The sequence below is a fragment of the Euwallacea similis genome, chromosome 20, assembly GCF_039881205.1.
Source record: "Euwallacea similis isolate ESF13 chromosome 20, ESF131.1, whole genome shotgun sequence".
Classification (NCBI taxonomy): domain Eukaryota; kingdom Metazoa; phylum Arthropoda; class Insecta; order Coleoptera; family Curculionidae; genus Euwallacea; species Euwallacea similis.
This window is the reverse complement of record NC_089628.1, coordinates 2048852-2068561: the sequence shown is the minus strand read 5'-3', so window position 1 is coordinate 2068561 and position 19710 is coordinate 2048852. Positions and strand designations below refer to the sequence as shown.

At 41.7% G+C, this 19710-nt stretch overlaps 1 protein-coding gene across 4 annotated transcripts in view; it reads right to left on the bottom strand.

Annotated features, from left to right (window-relative positions):
* LOC136415372 (paired box protein Pax-2a-like) overlaps positions 1-19710 on the bottom strand; it is an 81437-nt gene that overhangs the window by 2389 nt on the left and 59338 nt on the right. For 2 of the 4 annotated variants that reach the window (XM_066399926.1, XM_066399927.1), the window contains exons 5-11: positions 15902-16120; positions 9546-9769; positions 2946-3031; positions 957-1176; positions 755-871; positions 466-669; positions 32-139 (exon numbers count right to left, since the gene is read on the bottom strand). In XM_066399926.1, the coding sequence (XP_066256023.1) occupies positions 32-139; positions 466-669; positions 755-871; positions 957-1176; positions 2946-3031; positions 9546-9769; positions 15902-16120 (1178 nt within the window). Of the gene's footprint in view, positions 1-20; positions 140-465; positions 670-754; positions 872-956; positions 1177-2945; positions 3032-9545; positions 9770-15901; positions 16121-19710 lie in introns of all 4 variants that reach the window. The other 2 variants (XM_066399928.1, XM_066399929.1) reach the window with 2 other exon arrangements.

Below are 19710 nucleotides of genomic sequence, written 5' to 3'. Positions count from 1 at the left end.
CTACTTGTAATAATACTCACTGTTTACTTACTGAGTAACCCGCTGGAGGCAGAGCCGTATCCGTAGGTGCCGTAGGTGGCACCGTACTGGCTGTACGCTGTACTGTAAGCGTAGTCCGTACCTGGTACTACAGCGGTTCCTGTGGAAATAAAGAAACCAATCTAGTCCGCATATAATCCTTAAACCCCTTTCTTTAGTTTTTTCTGTCAACATTGTCCGCTCAAACTTCAAATTTTTTCTGTTAATTTCTGACGTATTAATTTCTATGCGTAGAAACAAAAGTTAATCGCGACAGTGCCATTTTCTTGCTTGAAATCTTGAACTTGAATAAGTTTGAAGATTCTTAGTATAAAGGAATTCGTCGAAAGAAATCGTGTCACTGCTCAAACACTAAGCACTATAATCATGATGCAACTATTTTCAGGCATTCTCTGGATGACTATTATCAAAAAACACGCAACAAACCTGCCGAGTAGCCAGCGAAACTTGGCAACATCGCGCTATAATGCTGTGTTGACACCTGCCCATTCCCACTGGGCTGCAACACTGTAAGGGCGGCAGGATCCGGGGATCCTGCCGACTGACTCGTGGGAGGTTCTGCAGGAAGAGCTAACGGCAGCGATGGAGAGGATCCTTCCACTGTGTTCATGTAGGGCGAGTTTTCGTTTGCTGTACGTTCAACAAAAAAAATAAACATACATGCAAAGGAACAAAAAAAAAACATGCACTAACAGCAAAGGAGAAACAAACATACTTGAATGGTAGGGCGACATGGAGGGATCGTACTTGGTGGGATCCATGAGCCTCGTTGTAGATTCGATTTTCATTTCATGCATAGTGATGGGCGCCAGCGGCGTTAGCGAACCGGTACCTGAATTACGTCAAAAGCAACCATGCTTTAAAACAGTTACACAAACAAGCATGCAAGCAGCCCTATAGGATGGTTTTGTACGTACCTAGAGATCCTGCCAGGGGCGGCGTGTAGAGATTTTGGCCCGACTGGCTCATGGTGTTGATGGTGTCGTAAATGTCTGCGGCCGAGGTCACCCCGGTCACCCCTGAGAAACCCCCGTGGGGGTCATAGTAACCCCCTGACTGGCCTGTGGTGGTGCCGGCACCTCCCAGTTCGGATAAGAGCTTGTGTTCGTCCTTAATTGACCATTTGCCCGGCCAAAGCTGGAGAAGAAAGACAGGATTTTGTTCATCATGTTTTTACTTGTTCCTTGAATTGCGTAAACATATAAAATACTCCATGGGAAGTTAAAATTGGTTTTGTTAGTGCTAGTGAACGATAAACCAGTGAAATATTGTATATGTATGATCAGTGACAAACACAATGATACATTAGCATTCACCACAATGTTAAGAACGCATTGCAGTTAAACGCAGGAGGAAACTTTGCAAATAATTATTATAGGCATTCCATTAAAACCGATAAAATAATTTTAAAAACTTGAAAATTGGTATGTAGATGGAGAATTAAGATCTGAACAACATATTCCATTACAAACAACAGCTTGGGGAGCAAAAACAGCGAATCTTATTTTGATGAACAAAATTATTATTATTGATTTATACAGGGTGTTTCCTAACTACGTGTAAAAAATTTAAAGGCGTAATCCTCGACTGATTTTGAGTCAAAAAAGTTTAATAAACATATGTCCGCAAATGCCTTGTTTCCAAGATACAGGGTGTTGAAATGTGACAAGAAAAAGAGATTTTATTTCCAAAATGACTCAATTTGGGTGTTTGAATTTTAGAAAAGACAATTTTTTGGGGGAATGCTTTAATGATTAATTATAAGAATTGCTGAAAATGACCACCATTACTCATAATGCACGCTTCCATCCTTCTTGTTAATGATTGTCTCACTCTCTCGAAAACTCCTGGTGTGTTGCGTATCGTTTCACATCCGGTAATTATACGTTCCTGAAGTTGATCTAGAGTGTTTATTGGGACAGCATAGACAAGTCTCTTCAGATCACCCCAAAAGTAGAAGTCCAGAGGATTACAATCCGGGGACCTTGCTTTAGAAACCTTTAAAACCTTTTTCAACGGCTTTCAGTCAACACCCTGTATCTTGGAAACAAGGCATTTGCGGACATATGTTTATTAAACTTTTTTGACTCAAAATCAGTCGAGGATTACGCCTTTAAATTTTTTACACGTAGTTAGGAAACACCCTGTATTTAATGTTTCATAATTCTTGTGGAACAGAGAGAATTTCTAAAATTTTGATCTGAGGGTAATACAAATTTTCTAGAAGCTGTTCTAAAGCTCCGATTTGTTATGTGCTAATGGATAAATAGGTATAAAGAGCTGTTTTTAATTCTCAAAAATTCATATATATTTTCGTTTGCTACGATGTATAAATGGCTGGTTCCTGTCCTTGTTTCACAACCAAACCCTATAGTATATATCATACATTTCATCGGGGAAAAACGTCTTTCGATAGAAGAGACTACTTATGGCGTTTTACATTCGGTCTTAGAAATAAAACATTCGCAAACCCCCGTTTCACTCTTTTCATGTTCTATCTGATGTCAGAAAATCTTCGATTTAAAGGAGCAAATCTTGAGACCAACATGAGAAAAAACATCTAAACCACTCGGGCGGGCCTTCCTCGTGATTTTATAACAGAATAACTTAGATCAGTTTGAAGCAAAAAAAAAACGGCGAGGCATTGCATTATCAAAATTAGAACAATTTCCCCTTAAAACCGATTAAAATGCCTAATAAAAATGAGCCACTTTCTATCGGCAAAGCAATAAGGATGCATTGATGTTTGTATATGCCCATACGCATACGTACACAATATGTTATTTGATCAACATACCGCTGCTAAATAAACGTTTCACGTGCAATTACTACTGAACTTATATGTATAAAACCATTATTGTCCTAATTCAGTTTACAGTTTAGCTATAATCATATGTTGAACTTACGTTCGAATAAAGAGGATCCCCGTTGTATTGAGACCGCTGCCTCTTGATGTCTTCGTCGTGGTGCCCGTTGAGATCTCGGTTTTCATCTGCAAAGGAAATTCGAATCGTACTTATTGGCTTCATTTGGTGTTGCGTTATCAGTTAATGACTAAAATTAAATCGAGTCAAAACAGAAACCAAATTGAAGCAAACAAAACCGCCTCCGTATCTATAATTTTAATCGGGTAATGTCGCAACGATGTAACAAAAGGCGCGCACTCCGGCCGGGATTGTTCAAACAATAATCGGGGCCGAGCCCAAACGAAATCCCATTATATTTTACATTAATTGGGGCTATCCCACTGGATATGTTTTATTATCTATATTTTGCAAAATTTCATTTTCCGACTGCCGACAATGGCCAGGTTTAGTTTAATTATTTTCGATGGGTGCCGGCCAGATTTATGTTCGCGCGTCATTTGCCACGATTCATTTGGGAGTTAAACAGGGCACGTCCAATTAATGGCCCTAAATGTTGTTATCTGTCTCTATATGGTCAGGTTTCATAAAATCATACCAATCAAAACAACTCTCTAACTGTTTTCCGTATACCTACAGGAGCTGCCTCAGTTTACCGAAGGAGGCCGCAGGAGGTGCCCCATACATACCAAAAATTCAAGGCGCCTACATATACATTGCGAGACAAGAGAAAATAAATGGGGAACATTTTTAGTGAAGCTGCTGCTCGAATCAAATCTCAATTTGAGCAAGATGTCTGTGCTTCTATTCTGTAGGACCGATAAGAACTATTGCAACGTATTGTGGATTTCATAAAACGAGCGAGGAATCCATGCTTTCTTGGTCCGGATCAAGCAAAAGTTCACCGAAAATGGCGAGAATGATGAGGTTCGTATTTGCCACAATTAAGGCTGTATCCGATTGAGCCACTCTGGGGTTTGTGAAATAAGAAAAAAGAAAATGGTGAACGCAACCCACAATAAATCAGTCTCCTACAGTGAGACTACTTGTGCATGCGTGGTCTCCACGGAAGTCTGGATGGAGATTTTCAAGTCTTTTCAGGGTCATGTGAGAGCAGAGTTTTGGGATCTGTCAAAGTCTTAAAACTTTGAAGTAACATAAATTTTTAGAAGGTCCACACATCGATTCAGACTTTTGAAACGGTGGTGCTATCAACACATTTCACGTCAAAAAACCCGTATAAATTCAAATTAACTTTGAGAATCAGTATAAAACCAGTATAAACTCGAACCATTTCGTAGAACCCCAAGATTACTAGAGGTATGACAGTAAAGAAGTGAAATAATGATTTACTGCGAAAACTCACCAAAAATTCTTTACGATTCTGTTGGAATATAATATCTCCTAATAAGTAAGAGGTAAAGAGTTGAACGAGGGATATTCGTTGGTGATAAAATAATTTTAGGTGTTGGCTTAGTTCCAATTAGTTTAATAAACAAAAAATTCCTTAAAGTGAATAGCACTAATCTGCACTAACCAGATCTACTGGAGTTGACCGGAATTACGATGAATCGGGCGATTTTCCCTTTCGACTCCGCATGGGGCCTCGTTTTGTATTAAACTGCAGCATTTGCCCAAGAAACAATAAATGGACGAAATAAATAAGAACTTTTCCCAGCTAGCATTGTCACTGCTGAAAGTATCTAACATTCGTTTGATAGAACGATAGAGAGGGGAAGTCAAAAGGGCCAACAATGGACCTCGATTTATTCGAAATGGGCCCTTCGACTAGTCAATATAATCGCAATAACGAACCCGCGAACGGATACACCGGCTCTGATAAATCACGGAAGCAATAATGGACCGATCATTCCATGTGAAAGGCCAAAGCGACACATAAAAAAATGGAGGGATACATTGATTACAATGGTTTTTCCATTAAAGCCGCCTATCCGTATTAGACTAGAGTTTTAGCTCGAAATATGCGCACTGGCGTCTTGAAGAGATTTTCCCGCAAAACCGACTAGTCATGGCAATTTATGGAATCATTATTAGAGTGATCAATGGAAAGTTATGAGTCGTCTTATCAGTGACGGCTTGTAATTTGATTAATTGACTTGAGGGTCAACGGTAACATTGTTCTTGCGAGCCATAAGCCTGAGAATTAATCGAGTTTTGATGACTCGTAACATGTTGGATTTGTTTACTGATCCATCTGTTATAGAACATATCGAATCAGTGCTGTTGCAGCCCCTCAGACTTGCCATATTTTTCCAATAACCATTTATTGCATTATCGGCAATTTCTCTGAAAAACGGTATTAATGGTTTTTTTAGATTGCGTTGCATTGTGTTGCATCCGGGCAGCCCGGTCAAAACCACTGGTTTGTGGTACATATCCGTCGTACTGATCTGCTGGATATATTTTACAATTTTAGAACCATTTAGTCCTTAAATTCTCCAACCTGAATTAGTACCGTTTAGGGCTAAATTCCCACGCAGTCCTGCCAACCTCCAGTTTGAAAATCTATGGCAAATCAGGTTCCTTTCCACCCACCTTTAATGGACTCATCCCTTCATAAATAAAAATCAGGTTAGTTCAGGTTACTCTTGCTAAGGGGCGAAGATCCCCGGCTTATCCTGGATGTCCCCCTACCCTCATCCAGCAGGTAATTTTTGCTTCCATTCAAACTCACCCCGTAAAAACAAAACCACTTTAGAGGGAGCAGAACTGTGGCGCTCCAGTTTTATGATCACCACTCATCTGGACCCATCAGCGTAAATCAACTTGGCGGGCTGCGTTTTGACCAATAGCAAGACACGTTTGCCGCTAAGACGCGACGTCGTTGCTAGGTGACCGCCATCGGGGGTGGTTGCCGCCCCCGTGGGGATCCGATATAAGGGCCGGATACTGACGACTGCGAAAAATAGCATTTTTCCCTTAATTGCCGATGAAAGCATGTCCGGACAGAAGCTCAAACGAGTGAAGAATCAGGCACATGTCGTAATCAAACCAATAAATAATCAGGGCCATGAAATTGTCAAAATATTAATTTATAAACATTAAAGCTGCCGATCGTAAAGTGGGTGCTCACCGAGCGTGAAGTACGCCATATGAGACCCTGTTCACGACTTGTCCCTTTTAGCATTTTGATTACTTCACGAATAACTTTATTCCTGTAATGCAAGTAGCGGGCTTCAGGTTTTTGGTCGAAAGTCGAGGGAAAATCAAAGAACTCGTGATGGAGGGGTCTCTCTTAAGACGAGGGGCAGGCCGACTTTAAGGGTCCTTTGTTTCCGGTCAGCGTGGCAGTTTAGGGCCCTTTCTCGATTTGAGTTATGCCCTTCTTGGCTGGAATTTCCTTCCGTTTCCAGAACTGACATTAAACAACAGGCGGAGTGGGGAAGTCCGATGCTTTTAGCTCTCCCTTACAGGGAAAAGTTTAGTGTAGAAACAATTCAATTTTCAACGAAAAACGGCTTTTTTTGGTGTCTCGGCTGAATATTTTGCATGGATGGGTTGATTGGGCGACTCCATGGGTGGTTTCTGGACTTTTCTTCAGTTCCAAAGAATTCATCTTGCTGCTATTATTTTCCAATTGCTCCTAATGAATATCAGTGGGAGACTTCAATTTGAAAGATAATTGAACCGTTTTCGAGGTATTTCAAGTATCATAAATGTTCGTTTCGAGGGGATTTTGGAAGGGAATAAAGAAATTTGGCGCTGTACTTCGCCTTTTGATACATTCTCTAGAAAATGGTGAATCTGAACGCATATCATGGAAAAAATTACTCTGATCAACGCTTCAGCAATTCACACAATTATTTTTAAAGTTTTAGGGAAAGTTTCAAGAAAAAGTCGTTTTCAGGGAATTTTACCAATTTTCTCTGCGAGTATCCTCAGTGTGTTGTTTAGAAATTGATATAGAAATTTAGAAAATTGAAGAAATTCTTTAAAACTCGCGAAAAACTGTTTAATTTCATCGAAATTCCGAGGATGCAAATAATTGGAAATTTATTAAGTTTTCATGGAAATCTCTAACTATGGCTTTTGTGAGGCGAATAGATCTAGCTTAGTATTATTCAGCGCAAAACTGAATCTTGAATAATTGGAGGGGTTCAGGGAATGATTACTTGCAGTATCAGAGGACCAGTTTCCTCACAGTTTCAGGCCTAAACAGATGTTAAAAAGACTCCTAAGCCCAATGTTCTGAGAGTACTCTCGAATTCAGAGATATCAGTGTTTAATTGTGGCCTGATCAAAATTTAGTGTTGCGATTCTTCAAAAGCATTCCTCTAGAAGAAAATGCCAGCTGCTCAAGTACCTAATTTCCCTGCAAAGGAACTTAGTAGTTTAAATGCAAACGAAAGGCGGCGTCTTCGAAATTAGGCGTCACTTTGTGGCCCAATTAGTGGAAAAACGACGCGCCGATGCGTGACGTCAGGACGCTTACTTTAGCCACGAACGAATAGAGACGCCTTTGTTGGATTCCAACACGGCAAGCAATATCCCATTCGTCTTTCGGGCTTTTTGATAAAATTTTGAGTTAACTAATTATTACGCGGGGTATTCACGATCTCAGTTCTTACCACCCTAATGATTTAAGGGCTCTTTGCAAGGTTCCGGAAATAGCAATAGGAACTGAAAAGATCCGGAGAAAGCCGCCGTCATTGTCGTCGTCCCCGAGTAAAAATTAATCATCTATCCCCCGGAAGGGTTGAATTTACCCTTTTTGGCATTTAAAGCGGGAACAAAGCGCGGCCTCCTGGGGAACAAAAAACAAAACGACGAAAGTTGCTCGCAACAGATTTGGCCAAAGTGGACAGTGGTCGAGAGGCTTGTTTATTATCTCAGCCGGGGGGGTAATTTAGAGCCGTCCCCCTTTCATCCCCGAAGCGGGTTTTTTTATTTCCAAATCCTTGTGCAACTGAGCATTCGCATTGCAACGTAAATGCCCTTTAAAGACGTGATGTATTGCGGTTTTTAATCAAGATTGCAACACGTGCAGTAGGACAGAAAAAAGAAACGTGTCAATGCAATCACAAACGGTTAAAAATAACCCAATAATTTTGCATTTCCAAATCGAAAATCTACCGAAACCGTACTGAAATCGGTCGACACAAAACAATTGATTGCAGAATCGGTTATTAGGGAGGTTGCGCCGACACGATGCCAATTTGCTTAAAAGTTTGTACAACATGACATCACAGTTTAGGTTTCGCTTATTGTTGTTGCATTTACGCTTCGACCTGCGATAAACATTTTGAAATTATTTAATTGCAGGGCAGAGATTTTGTAGACCTTACATCGGGCCCATAATTGATACACCGTAACGGATGCTTTGGGCGTTTGAGTTCATCATGTTGTCAAGATTTTCGCATATCATGCTCGTATCAATAATGGTAGTAGAATCATTCCTTTTCTGAAGATTTTACCAAATAGAATGCTCCTGAAATTTTCTTACCATTCGTCAATAATCTTCTTTACAGTTCTTAAACTTTCTTAGGTTTAACGTAGCTTTAACGTAAAAAACCTCCTGAGTCTTTCAAAAGCATCCCAGATTACTCAATCTTATTCATCATTACCCCCATGTCATTGACCATTACCTGGCTGTCTCTTAATAAATTTATCTTGGACATAATTAAATTTCCTATTTTAATCAGTCATTGCAAAATATCCTCATATGGTTAATGCAGTTCTAAAGCTCTCCCCGAGTTATTTGAGTTTCCTTTACGTTTATCTTACATGTCGTAAGGTTTTCTAAGTTTTCATAAAATTCTCTCGAGTTATTCATATTTTTTTATCAAAACTCATAATTTTTCGAAAAAACGTCCTCAGGTCCCTTAAAAATTTTTCCCGTCACTCTCAAGATATGTAGAACAAAGTTTCCTGAGTACTGTTCGCCAGTTAGGACTAGTTTTCGACGGGTTTCTCAAGATCACACTGATTTTCTTAGGACTGAAAATTGGTATTATTTGAGTGATTTAAAAAAAAATTTTTGGTTACTTTTTGAAGGCTAGGTTCGACGAACCCAGCTGCCCTTTTTGAAGACGCAATTCTGTTTTCCTGAAGTTATTAAAAGACCTGGATTTTCGCTTCAATAACTTCATTAAATTTTAGGAAGGTTTCTTCAAATTTTTCCCTGCTACTTCAAAGGAATTGCCAACTAACTAAGACTGTCCTTCTCTCCGACCAAAGCACTCATTTGCGAAGCATTCATGGTAAAGTACTGAAAGGTGCAATAAATCACCACCAACTTCCAAACATAAACTAGTCCATAAAGTGCTTAAAAGCAATTTTCCCGCCCCGCTGCACGTATTAAAAAACATAGAAATCAGAGCCAATAATTATTCTATTAAAGCAATGTGGCGCCCCTGTATGAAGGGCGGGGCTGAAATTGCCACCGGGGGAGCCAAAAAAGAGCAAACTTCGAAATGTCAATGCGAAGGGTGAGCCACGCACAATGGAACCCCGCACACCGGGCCCCGCTGGGAAATCAAATAGTGTTTTGGATAATCGTTAGTGTTAGCACGTTGTTATTGCTCTAAATCACTTTTTAGACCCGATAATAGGGGCTTTGTACCAATGGTAGCTACAGAGCTACAGACAAAATTTTCATTGTTCATGAGCGAACAGACTTACCATGGTCATCTAACCTCTTGCGTTTGATACTGTTGCCATTAGGATCATGTTGCAGGCCTAAGATCCCGTTAATGCTGTATGCGCCTGGACGAGGTTCGCTCAGCTGCGTGGACGGTGCATGCGCGATGACCGACACTGGTCCTCCTGGTGACGTCGACGAACCTGCGCTGGTAGTCGCCTGGTGCGCATGCTTCGCCTTTTCTGCAGCCTTATTCCTCACGATTCTGGAAAAAAATGGAATAGTGACAGAGAGGGAACTTTACGAAGCTATAACCCTAGGGAAAAAGTAGCTCTTGAAAAATTTTGGGCCATTTCTCCGGAAAATGTGTAGAAAAATTTAGAGTTTGGAAACAAAAATAAATTTTAAAACAAAACTAAAACAAATTACATACAACAAAATTAAAATTTTTTAAAAATATTTTGAGAGTTCCAGAATTTTTCAAAAGTTCCATTTCCTGGGCTCATAGCAATTTCGCGATCTATGGAAGCTTCTCAAACATTCTAAACGGTTTGGAAAAGTTTAGAGACTGCCGTGAAACCAGACTAAAACTTTCAACGCTTTCTACCAAGTCAGAAAAGTTCAGAAAACTTAAAAATCATCCTGAAAGTTCCTGGGACGAATGAAAAGCATTGAAAAAGTTCTAAAAGTTTTCGAAAATAAAAAAAAATGCGGAGCTTTAAATAATTTAAATAAGTCGGGAATAAACAAAAAGGTTTCCATAAGTTTCCCCATGAGCTCAGAAAAGTGTTTTATGTAGATAATGGTAGAGAAGGATTCGAATTGAGTTTTGCTTGCTTTAAGAAGCGCAATTTTTCACGTTAGAATGGTTCAGAGAGGGCTTCAAAATTTAGATCATAAATCCAGGGAGGTACACTCTTCTTGGCAGTTTTCAGACTTAAACACTGCTATCTCAGAAACCCGCGGAGCAGTTGCTTTAAAAAATTGCACGAATTAGTCATCTTGATACTTTCACGCAAATAAAGTTCCAACGTCTCTTTTCGTTTTTGAGATACGGGGTCAAGTAACTAGTGCGGTCCTAATTTTCATTTAGGTTTATTGAATTTATTTTTCATATCAAGCTAGTTTTCATAGAAACGAAGAATCTAACCGATAGCTAGGCCCCGTTTTAACGTTTCTGTAGAAATTACCCTGCAGTTACAGTCACAGTCATAATTTGCTCCTTAGAGAGTTTAAAGCTTGAGAATTCAGTAAATTTTATAAATGTTTTCTAACATTGCATATTTCAGAAAAACTCCACAGTCCTCAATCCATCATAATTGCCTAAAATCCTTTTTATTCTCCCATAGCAGTTTGACTCTGCCACCGGGCATCAAACTCCATTTATCGCCATAGGCGTAGCAGAGGGCCCCAATGCTATTCCGTCAATCAAATTTATCAACTCGTACCTGATTTCTTCTTGCAGCACTTCTTCAACTGATTTCTGCCCCATGCATAAGCAATCACTTCCAGCTAAACAGTCAACCGAAAAAACCAAATTTGGAGACGTCAAAAAAGCAACCTCTATACCACGCCACTGATCGGTTTCCAGGCCAGCAGCTGTATCAATGTCACCGGCGGTTCGTAACAATAGAGCGACTCTATAATGCGAAGTCTATTAAAACAGACTTTGGTTCCAATAGGACGAGAAGAGGTAGTTCATTAAAATGTTTATGGGACACTTGAAAAAGCCAGCGGGGGGCGAAGGGTCACCCTATTGCATGCGGAAGGAAGGTGATGCGCATTTCAATCACAATAGCAGGGATTTATCGATAAGGGCCAAACAAGCAATTAACCCGGAATCCTTTTCACCTTTTTAGAAGAAACCAAAGGGTCGCTTATGCAAATGGCGGGCCCCATTTTGCGGTGCGTCTCGGTGATCGGCCCTCGTCTCGCGAATCTGAGACGCAGCCAACCGTTCCGGAACCGGCTTTCTTCTCCTATTGATTTTCCCCAACGTCCTGGGGGGGCGGCAATCTCCCCCTCGCCCCCAGAATCCACCCTTGAACGCTTTCTTTGCCGGCGCGTATACCTTTCGATCCGAGATCGAGATTACTCGCTTTTTTCTTTGAGAAAAAACCTGAAGCCTGTTAATTTATGAATTGTTTGTTCTTTGGCACTTCGCAGCAAGGGAGGGACGGTGAAACTTCCCCGGTGAAGAGTCGAACGTGGGGCGATCCCATCAAGCACCGCACCGGTAGCTACAACAAATATTTGCCGTATTGAAGTGTCAACTATTGTTGTCGGCCCATTGTTGGCCCGTTAGATTTGTTGCCCGAAACTGCTTATGACAACATACTGTGCTATAGGGGATTTCGCAGAGGTTTTGGGGATTACAGACCTAATCTTATTTAAATGGAAACCTCCATTACGCCGAGCCGAAATGGAGATTTAATTGTAATTCTGACGGGATTTCGTTGAAGGTACTTATTAGGGGCTTAAAGCAGCAAGTGGGGGTAAGAAAAAATTATGCTTTTAAGGATCGTTGTCAAAATTTACAAGTTTAAAGCCGAAAAGACCATGAGACGTGAAGCTCCTTAGTCCCATGATTTGCATAGAAATTGCCTTCCAGGCACCTGGATCGGTTGACCTTCAGTTTGAAGACGCATAGTTTGCTCCAGCCGCTGGAGAAACTCCATTTGAACGCTGTGCGTGATCGACGTCACTGAAATACTAAAAGTCGCGCAACACTTCCTTACACTTCCATAGGGACGAATCCATCATTCGCATGTCTGCGAAAATCTTTCTTCACAGTTTTCCATTTCTGGTGCTCCCCTTAGGATCCCCGCCCCTTTACCTCACCTTGATCTCGCACTTGATCTTGATCTTCGCCAGACTCCAGACAGAAACGACTGAACGTCCCGTTCAACTTTCACAATGTTCACCTTTAATTCGCGGGTTTTTAGTGACTTTAAAATAAGAAGCCCTAATCCTGAAAAGTCGCCGCAATCATCAGAAAACATCGAGGGTTGAAAATGGTCCCGAATTACCCACGCCACACCCCCAGGAATCACTCGAGCGAATCGAAAGAATCTTATACACTCGCTCTTTGATTGCACCACGCATTTCTACGGGGGAGATTCAGACCGTGGGGCGTAGCAGGGGCGAATTATGGGGATTAAGTGCCCCGGGAAGCGGCGGCAAATTATTAATAAGCTGCGGCGGTGGAGCAAATTAAGTTGCGGCCAACGCCGAAGCACTCAGGCCCTCTCCCTAAGGGAGGGTTAATTAGCTTTATTAACTATTCCAGGGCTTCGCCAAAAATGCGCCTCTGATGACTAAATCAAACATGTGGCCTTTATCTTTGATAACTTACCGGTGCGTCGTTATTTGTGATTTCAGATTGTGCACCGGCATCCGACACGGTCGACGGTGTGTGACGGACAAGAGTTTTTCTTTTACGCGGATTAGAGATAAGTAATTAATTTGGATCGTGTAGAATTTGTGTGTTATTGTCACACTATGATCATCAAAGTGGCGACATTCGCACCATGCGTGACTGTTAATGTATATTTAGACAATACTTCAGAGGAATGCAACTTCAAAGTTTTCGCTTTCAAACGTTTGCAAAGTGATTAAAACCGGAACTACTGTGCATGTTTGCTTATCACTTAGTGGGGCATGTAATATGGTCACAACAACTGTTCACTGGCTTTATCATGATCAATCGCCGACACTACTAATCTCTCATCACAGATTCTCTTCAAATTTACATGGGGTTTACCCGGTCCCAGGTGAATGCCTAATTTCGCCACTAAAACACTTACGGCATTAGGCGGATAATTTTTTTTCCACACGCCCTCGGCATCGATCTGCGAGGCTGATAAAACCATATGTTGGAAAATGTCAAAAGGACGCCATACGGCACTTTTGGACGATTGAAAAGACGCGTCGAGGCGATCTAATTCCCTGCTCACCCTTCGCACCCTGGAGACCAGTTTGTGACGTAATTGATTGTTTAGTTGATCTGTCAAGGGTCGCCGGTCGAGTGTAAGGGAAAAACTCCTGAATACGGACCTGTGTCAGTCGAAAACCACGCCATGCGATGGCCTAATTGCGACGACAAAAAGTCGCCATTGTTTCAAGCATCTTCCGCCGTTCTCTCGGCATGGCGTCATGTCCGGTTCCGTTGTCCCCCCCGGGCTTCCCCCCGATCCCCATCGATAATGCGGGACCCCCCTGCAGAGCTTTTTGTTTGTTTCGGTTGCTTTTCTGTGGTTTTGAGGCGAATTTGATTCGCTATACGAGGGCGAGTGATCAATGAGGCTGTTTATGTGAGGCTGAATAAACGAGTGCGCCTTCCTCCCAAGCGCGGGCACGTGCTTGATTGGCATCATAAATGCGATCACGTGTGCTGAAATGGGATCATTTTTTAATCGAGATGGAACGAATTAAGGCCCGCGTGGATGAAAGAATGAAAAAATGATCGTTCATAGCTTCAAATTGGGTAATAGTTTTACGTACATAACAGGAACGAGCTATATTTCCTTTCTTGAACGACGTGATTAAGTTGCCATGGAAAGGGATTTATTTAAAGGGAGGTAAAGTGGCATTTTCTTCCTGCAAATGGGGAAGAGAAATTTTTCTTTTTACAGCGTGTCCAAGGATGTGCCTCATGGGGATCTCGTAAACGATGATCGACACAGATACGGGTAAAAGGGGGAAAAGTTGCTCATTTTAGAGAGTAATGAATTAGCGGGGAAAACATTTCTGGTTAATCAATTTTATATTTCCAGATACATACGAGTATATCAAAAATGTGGAATTCAAGAGTAATCTCAGTGGTGAGTAAATCAATCTGAATACATCGAAAAGCATCTGAAATACGCCATAGTCTCGTTAAGGTTTGGCTTTTCAAGCTTCTGGTAACTTTGTCTGCACGATAATTTCCATAGAAACAACGAACTCAGAGCAGAACAAAAAAAATTTATCGAAAAAAGAAAGAAGAAAAATGTCGAAATGGCTATAGCCAGATGGCAAGAAGATGAGCCAGAGAACTATAGCAAGGACTATATTGATGAATTCGTACCGCAAAATCGAGGTAAGTGAAATATGGTGGGTAGGCCACCAGGAATTATGAGGTGGAGCAAACCCCTAATTCTCCCACAACCGATAACGACTCGCGGACTTGAACTCTAAATGGTCGGCCAAGACCACACCCTTTTTCTGCAATGACAATTGTAGCCGTAGATCTTGTCCACATTTTTGCATTAGAAATCCCCCCGAAGCTCACAGCCCATCCCTGTTCCTACCTCTGAACAAAAATCCCGAAATAATCTCATAAAGCTCGCGTTATCAATTCCAGCCGATTAAGGGTAGAATAACAGGTCCCGGTCGGGCCCTTGGAGGACCACTTAAAGTAAATTGTTTGACAATTCCGTCGAGCCGACTAATCCAAATCATTGCCGACGCAAAGGGCCGATATCGCCCTTCGGGATCGCGCTCCGTCGATCGGGCGAAATATGAGGGCCCGTCGGAGGGAAGACGTTATGTGAAACATTCCGAGGCATGGATAAAGTCCCATGAAAATTCGCGGAATTAAAAAGCGGTCTGGCTGTGGGATAAACACTGGACACGTGGCTGGTCGTCGTTGGGCCACGTGTCGCATGGAATAGCACTTCGTTTAAAAGTCATTTAGGAACAATGGCGATGGAAATTGGCGAATTTTGGAATTTGTCACGCAAAGGGATGTCCATTAAAATTTGTGAGTGTACAAACTTGGAAAGTACCTCAAAGCTTCGGTAATTTGCAAGACAATGCGCCCCTGCAGAGCGAGCTGCTTAAAAGTCTTTTGCCACAGTGGACCAAACTTATTTCTCAACACGAACCTCGCCTTTACAACTTTTGGCGATATAAGAGACAGGAAATGTCTTCATTAAGCCCGCAAGTAGATAATATACTTGGAAGTTTATAGCCAGAGGAAGTGATCAAAACTGGAACTCCCACAAGCCTTGCATTGGCCGACTGTAAAAGCTTTCTCCAGCCGAATTAGAGGCTCCGAATGCCGGTAATCCAATTTGCAATGAAACTTATTAGTTTGAGAGTTTGCGTTTTGTTTATAAAGAGGCCGCTGATGGCGCAATTACCGTTGGCGTACTCGACACGTTCAGACCATATGCGCACTACCATTACGGTAATAAAATTGTCAATTACGAATTCAATTGCTCTCAAAAAGCGGCTCTACAATATCGTATTACTAACATTCCACCGCCCCTTTTCAATGCTAACATATTTGCGTCCCCGGGGACTCTCTTAGGGGCGGTGCACACATACACAGTCAGGCCGATTGGGAAATGATGGTAATTTCATTTCGGGTCTCTGTACCATTAGCAAGGACTCACCTACATTATGCTCTTACCTGTTAATTGAAGATACGCTGGGCACGTTGTCCTGCGAGCAGATCCCTTCGGCTAACAGTCGGTCTCGGATTTCCCAGGCAAACATCGTGGGGTTTTCCCTTTTGTAGTTGGCTATGGCGTCCACCACTGGTGGAGTGGCCACTTTAGGTTTTGAGCCTCCTATGACGCCGGCTTTGAAGCTGCCAGTCTCGTAATACCTGAAACAGGAAAGGTTCCATCTATTACATATTTGAAGATTCGTTCAAGGCACCCAGGAGGTCAGTAAAATATAGAGTAAATCTAGATGCATTATATGTGCAATCTAAAAGTGATCTCTTGGGGTGCCACCCAGGAGATCAGTGTTAAAGAAGAGACGAACTAGAAATTCAAGGAGGAAACTCGAGAATTTAATTTTGCCTTGAACAATTCATGTTTTTTCCAACGATACATTTCAGTTAAAAATTTGCTGATACTCAGAGCTTGGAAACCCATTTAGGAGGTTTTATCTGTGCTCTGTCGCCCCCTTTTTGCTTGATTTATTTTTTCCTTATTCTATTTTTCCAAATAAAAGAGCGGCGAATCCACTCTCCAGCGCCCCAGGACCGGAACTACATTAAAAAAGCCACAATGCCGGGACATAGGTTCGTTTTTTGTCCCCTTAGTCAGAAAAATATGACAAATACCTCGAGTGAGCTTTCCATGTGCCGGGACACTACCGCATAACGCCAAATTATTGCCAACCTCCTTTATATTGCCAGCCTCGCAAGCGACAGTGAAACTGCATCATTTCACCTGTATTAACTGCTTAAGTTCGTCAACCTTTCTTACGCAAACCTCCTTCCACAGTTAAAAGATTTAATGGAAATAAAGGAAAGAACTTTCCATTGCACAGTGCCTCTCCCCATCTTCCAAGCTGCTGCACTAAAAAAACCGGGAAAATATTACCAGCAGGTCGTGTGATCCTGTTAGTGCGCCATGCCGGATCCGGGGGATGAAAAGTAAGGGTAGGAGCGGCGTGAAGTGGGGGAGGGGACCGCGGTTCCGGGATAGACTTTAAGGAAAAGTCAGCGGAATCAGTCGGATGTATGGAAAAGCGAAAAAGGCAGCAAACACTTTCGATTTTGTTGAGTTTGAGGCCAATTTTTCAAACGATTGTTAAAGAAAATTGAACAGATAGGGCAAATTAGTGAGAAGGATTAATATGAGTTAAAATGCAGAAGAGGCAAAATATAGTAAGTTAATTAGTAGAATTCTCTTGGGTTTAAAGTAATTTAAAAAGAAGAAACCTTTTCCGCCATTTTCTCAAAACGCAACGTAATCCCGAAATTTTTATGTGCTGTTTTTCTTTTGTGTCAAGCGATTTGAAACCTTTCTTCGACAACTTAAGGAGTCAGGGCTCACAACTGGAAAATTTCCTCCCTCATCTAGAAATTTTCTAGGCACTGATATCTAAATAGATGAGGTTTGTTGATCAGGTCAGTTGTCGTCTGTTAACCCCAAAATCCAAAATTAATTGTTATACATATTGATTCATGATTCTTATGCAGCTAACCGTCACAGAGATCTTGGGTGCTGAGTTTGATGCGACACTGCATACTGCTGGTGGAATTCAATATAATCGAGCCGCCAAGATCCAGGGGCTCATGTGCCATCCAAGAAGAATGCAGCTGATGTTGGTTACTCGAAGAGTATCTAGGAGATTTGCGGAGATCCAACGGGTGGGTATCAAATGGCTCCGACTCAGCTGGTATGCTCCTCCAAGTGCTGTGATTTCAGAGCTTCGGTTTCTTTAGATTTTCCATTTGAGAGATTGCCTCCGAGAGCTGATACCTCATAAACCAAAGGAGAATTAACCGGTATGCGTAGTTTTAAAGACTCAGGCGAGAATGTCTGGTCGATGAATTTCCTTATTGGTAACGAATTATTGAGAAATTCGGTAAGTTTTTAGGAATATTTTCCACATTTCCCATATTCTCTGCGGAAAATTAGTACATTTATATAACGCGGTTGCTCACTTACTTCCTGTCTGAATCCGTCCCTGTCCAAGAGGCTTTCAGCCTCCCCTCCGTCCGCAGGGACGCACTCCATCTTCCCCTTGAGAGGTGCATCAGAACAACCCCTTTGTGATATCATTTCGGCTAATACGCGGCACAATAATCGAATTATTTTGAAAACATTTGATCGAGTTAAGGGTGGAAGCGGTGCGGCTCTGGATTCACTCCCGTGACGAATTCATATTCTCTCCCGTTAATGTTTATGAGCGGGAGGCGGATCGCTTTATTAATTTGCGGCTTCGAGTTATGGTTTTGTGTGATGACGGGGATGAGCTGATTAGATTAAGTCACTTCCAAGGGGGGCTGTTTCCCGTTTCTCCAACGAGAACAATCGCGAATTCTTTTCGATCGTTCACCTTTTAATCCATCAACTTGGTTAATTAGATCGGCCAAAAAAATAGTCGAACGAGAGATGCTATCTTCGACAACAATATCTGTTTACAATCAAATTAAGCAGCAGATTGTAGATTGACAATGCGATCGACGAGTTTAAATTAGTTCAGTGCTCTATGATTCTCGTTCTCTGAGCAAGTTTTAATTGGGCCCCCGAAAGGCACGTCCGATTCTGAATTGTCATGGAAATTGATAGTGTTTTCGGAAACTTTACCTTTATACCCCACACAGTAATAGAAAACTTCATTTGTATTTGCCCGAGCCAACCAGTGTGTAGCCCAGGGAGATTATTCATTCAAAATTCCTCTAATGTACATTCTCATATGTCTCTCCCATAGTTCGGTCATCATCTAAATCCGCACTTATGCATTTGCTGTGTACTTTTTTCACGGCACGTGGCCGCCCTTTCGTCAACCCTCAAAGGGCGCATTAAAACGATTCCAGTCTAATAAAAATGAAAGCTTTCAGGGGATTGCTGTTTATCGACATCAATTTTCCCAGTAATAGACCGAGTGCTTCGGAAATAGGCAGCTTTTGACAATTCACATCAAAATTGAGCGAATGTGGATAATGGATAATTTTGAAGAGAGATGATCCAGGGTTTAGACGCGATAATTTCGAGAGTAAATAGGGCAGAAATAAGACCAATTTCGGCCTGTGTTGGAATAATGGTTCATAATGAGGCGGCGAATCTGTCATCTATCGGTTTAATCCCTTTAATACGGCACGTGAATAGTGTATTTCCATGATGAGGAGCCCTTTCGGTTTCACCTCAAACCTGAAGCAACTGCACCTTTAAATATGGAGAGCTCTAATGGCGACGAGGGTTTTGACAAATTGAGCGAAATCAGTAACCCTGAAAGCACTTTGGCGGCCTCTCAAACTGTAGACAGGCCTCTCCTCAGTTTACTGTATAAGACTTCGGATGATGATGGTGATGATAGCGAATCGGGAGTTAATAAAGAGATGGAATAAGAAGATATGTTTGGAGATGGCAGTTTTCGTAAGAAAGGGGAACACGTTATGGATAGCGAGAATGAGGGAGAAGAAAGTGGAACGCAAGATGGGGAGTACGACGAAGATATTTCTGGAAATGGCGGTAATTTCCGTAAGGGAGAGAAACATACTGTGGCAGCGATAGTGACAAGGAAGGAGGCACTAACATTTATACGTGATTTTCTCCTTGAATTTAAACCCCATATGGAAGGTAATATGAGTCATCTGGCCTTTTTAAGGTAGGGGCTCACTAGCATTTTAATATTCATTTAATTGGATGCATATATGATCGGTATCTCGTGAAGACGATGGGCAGGAGAAAATAATCTGGGAGCACTCGAAAAATCGTTTGCGGGCTTATGCATAAAGGTTTTCTTAAGCTACAT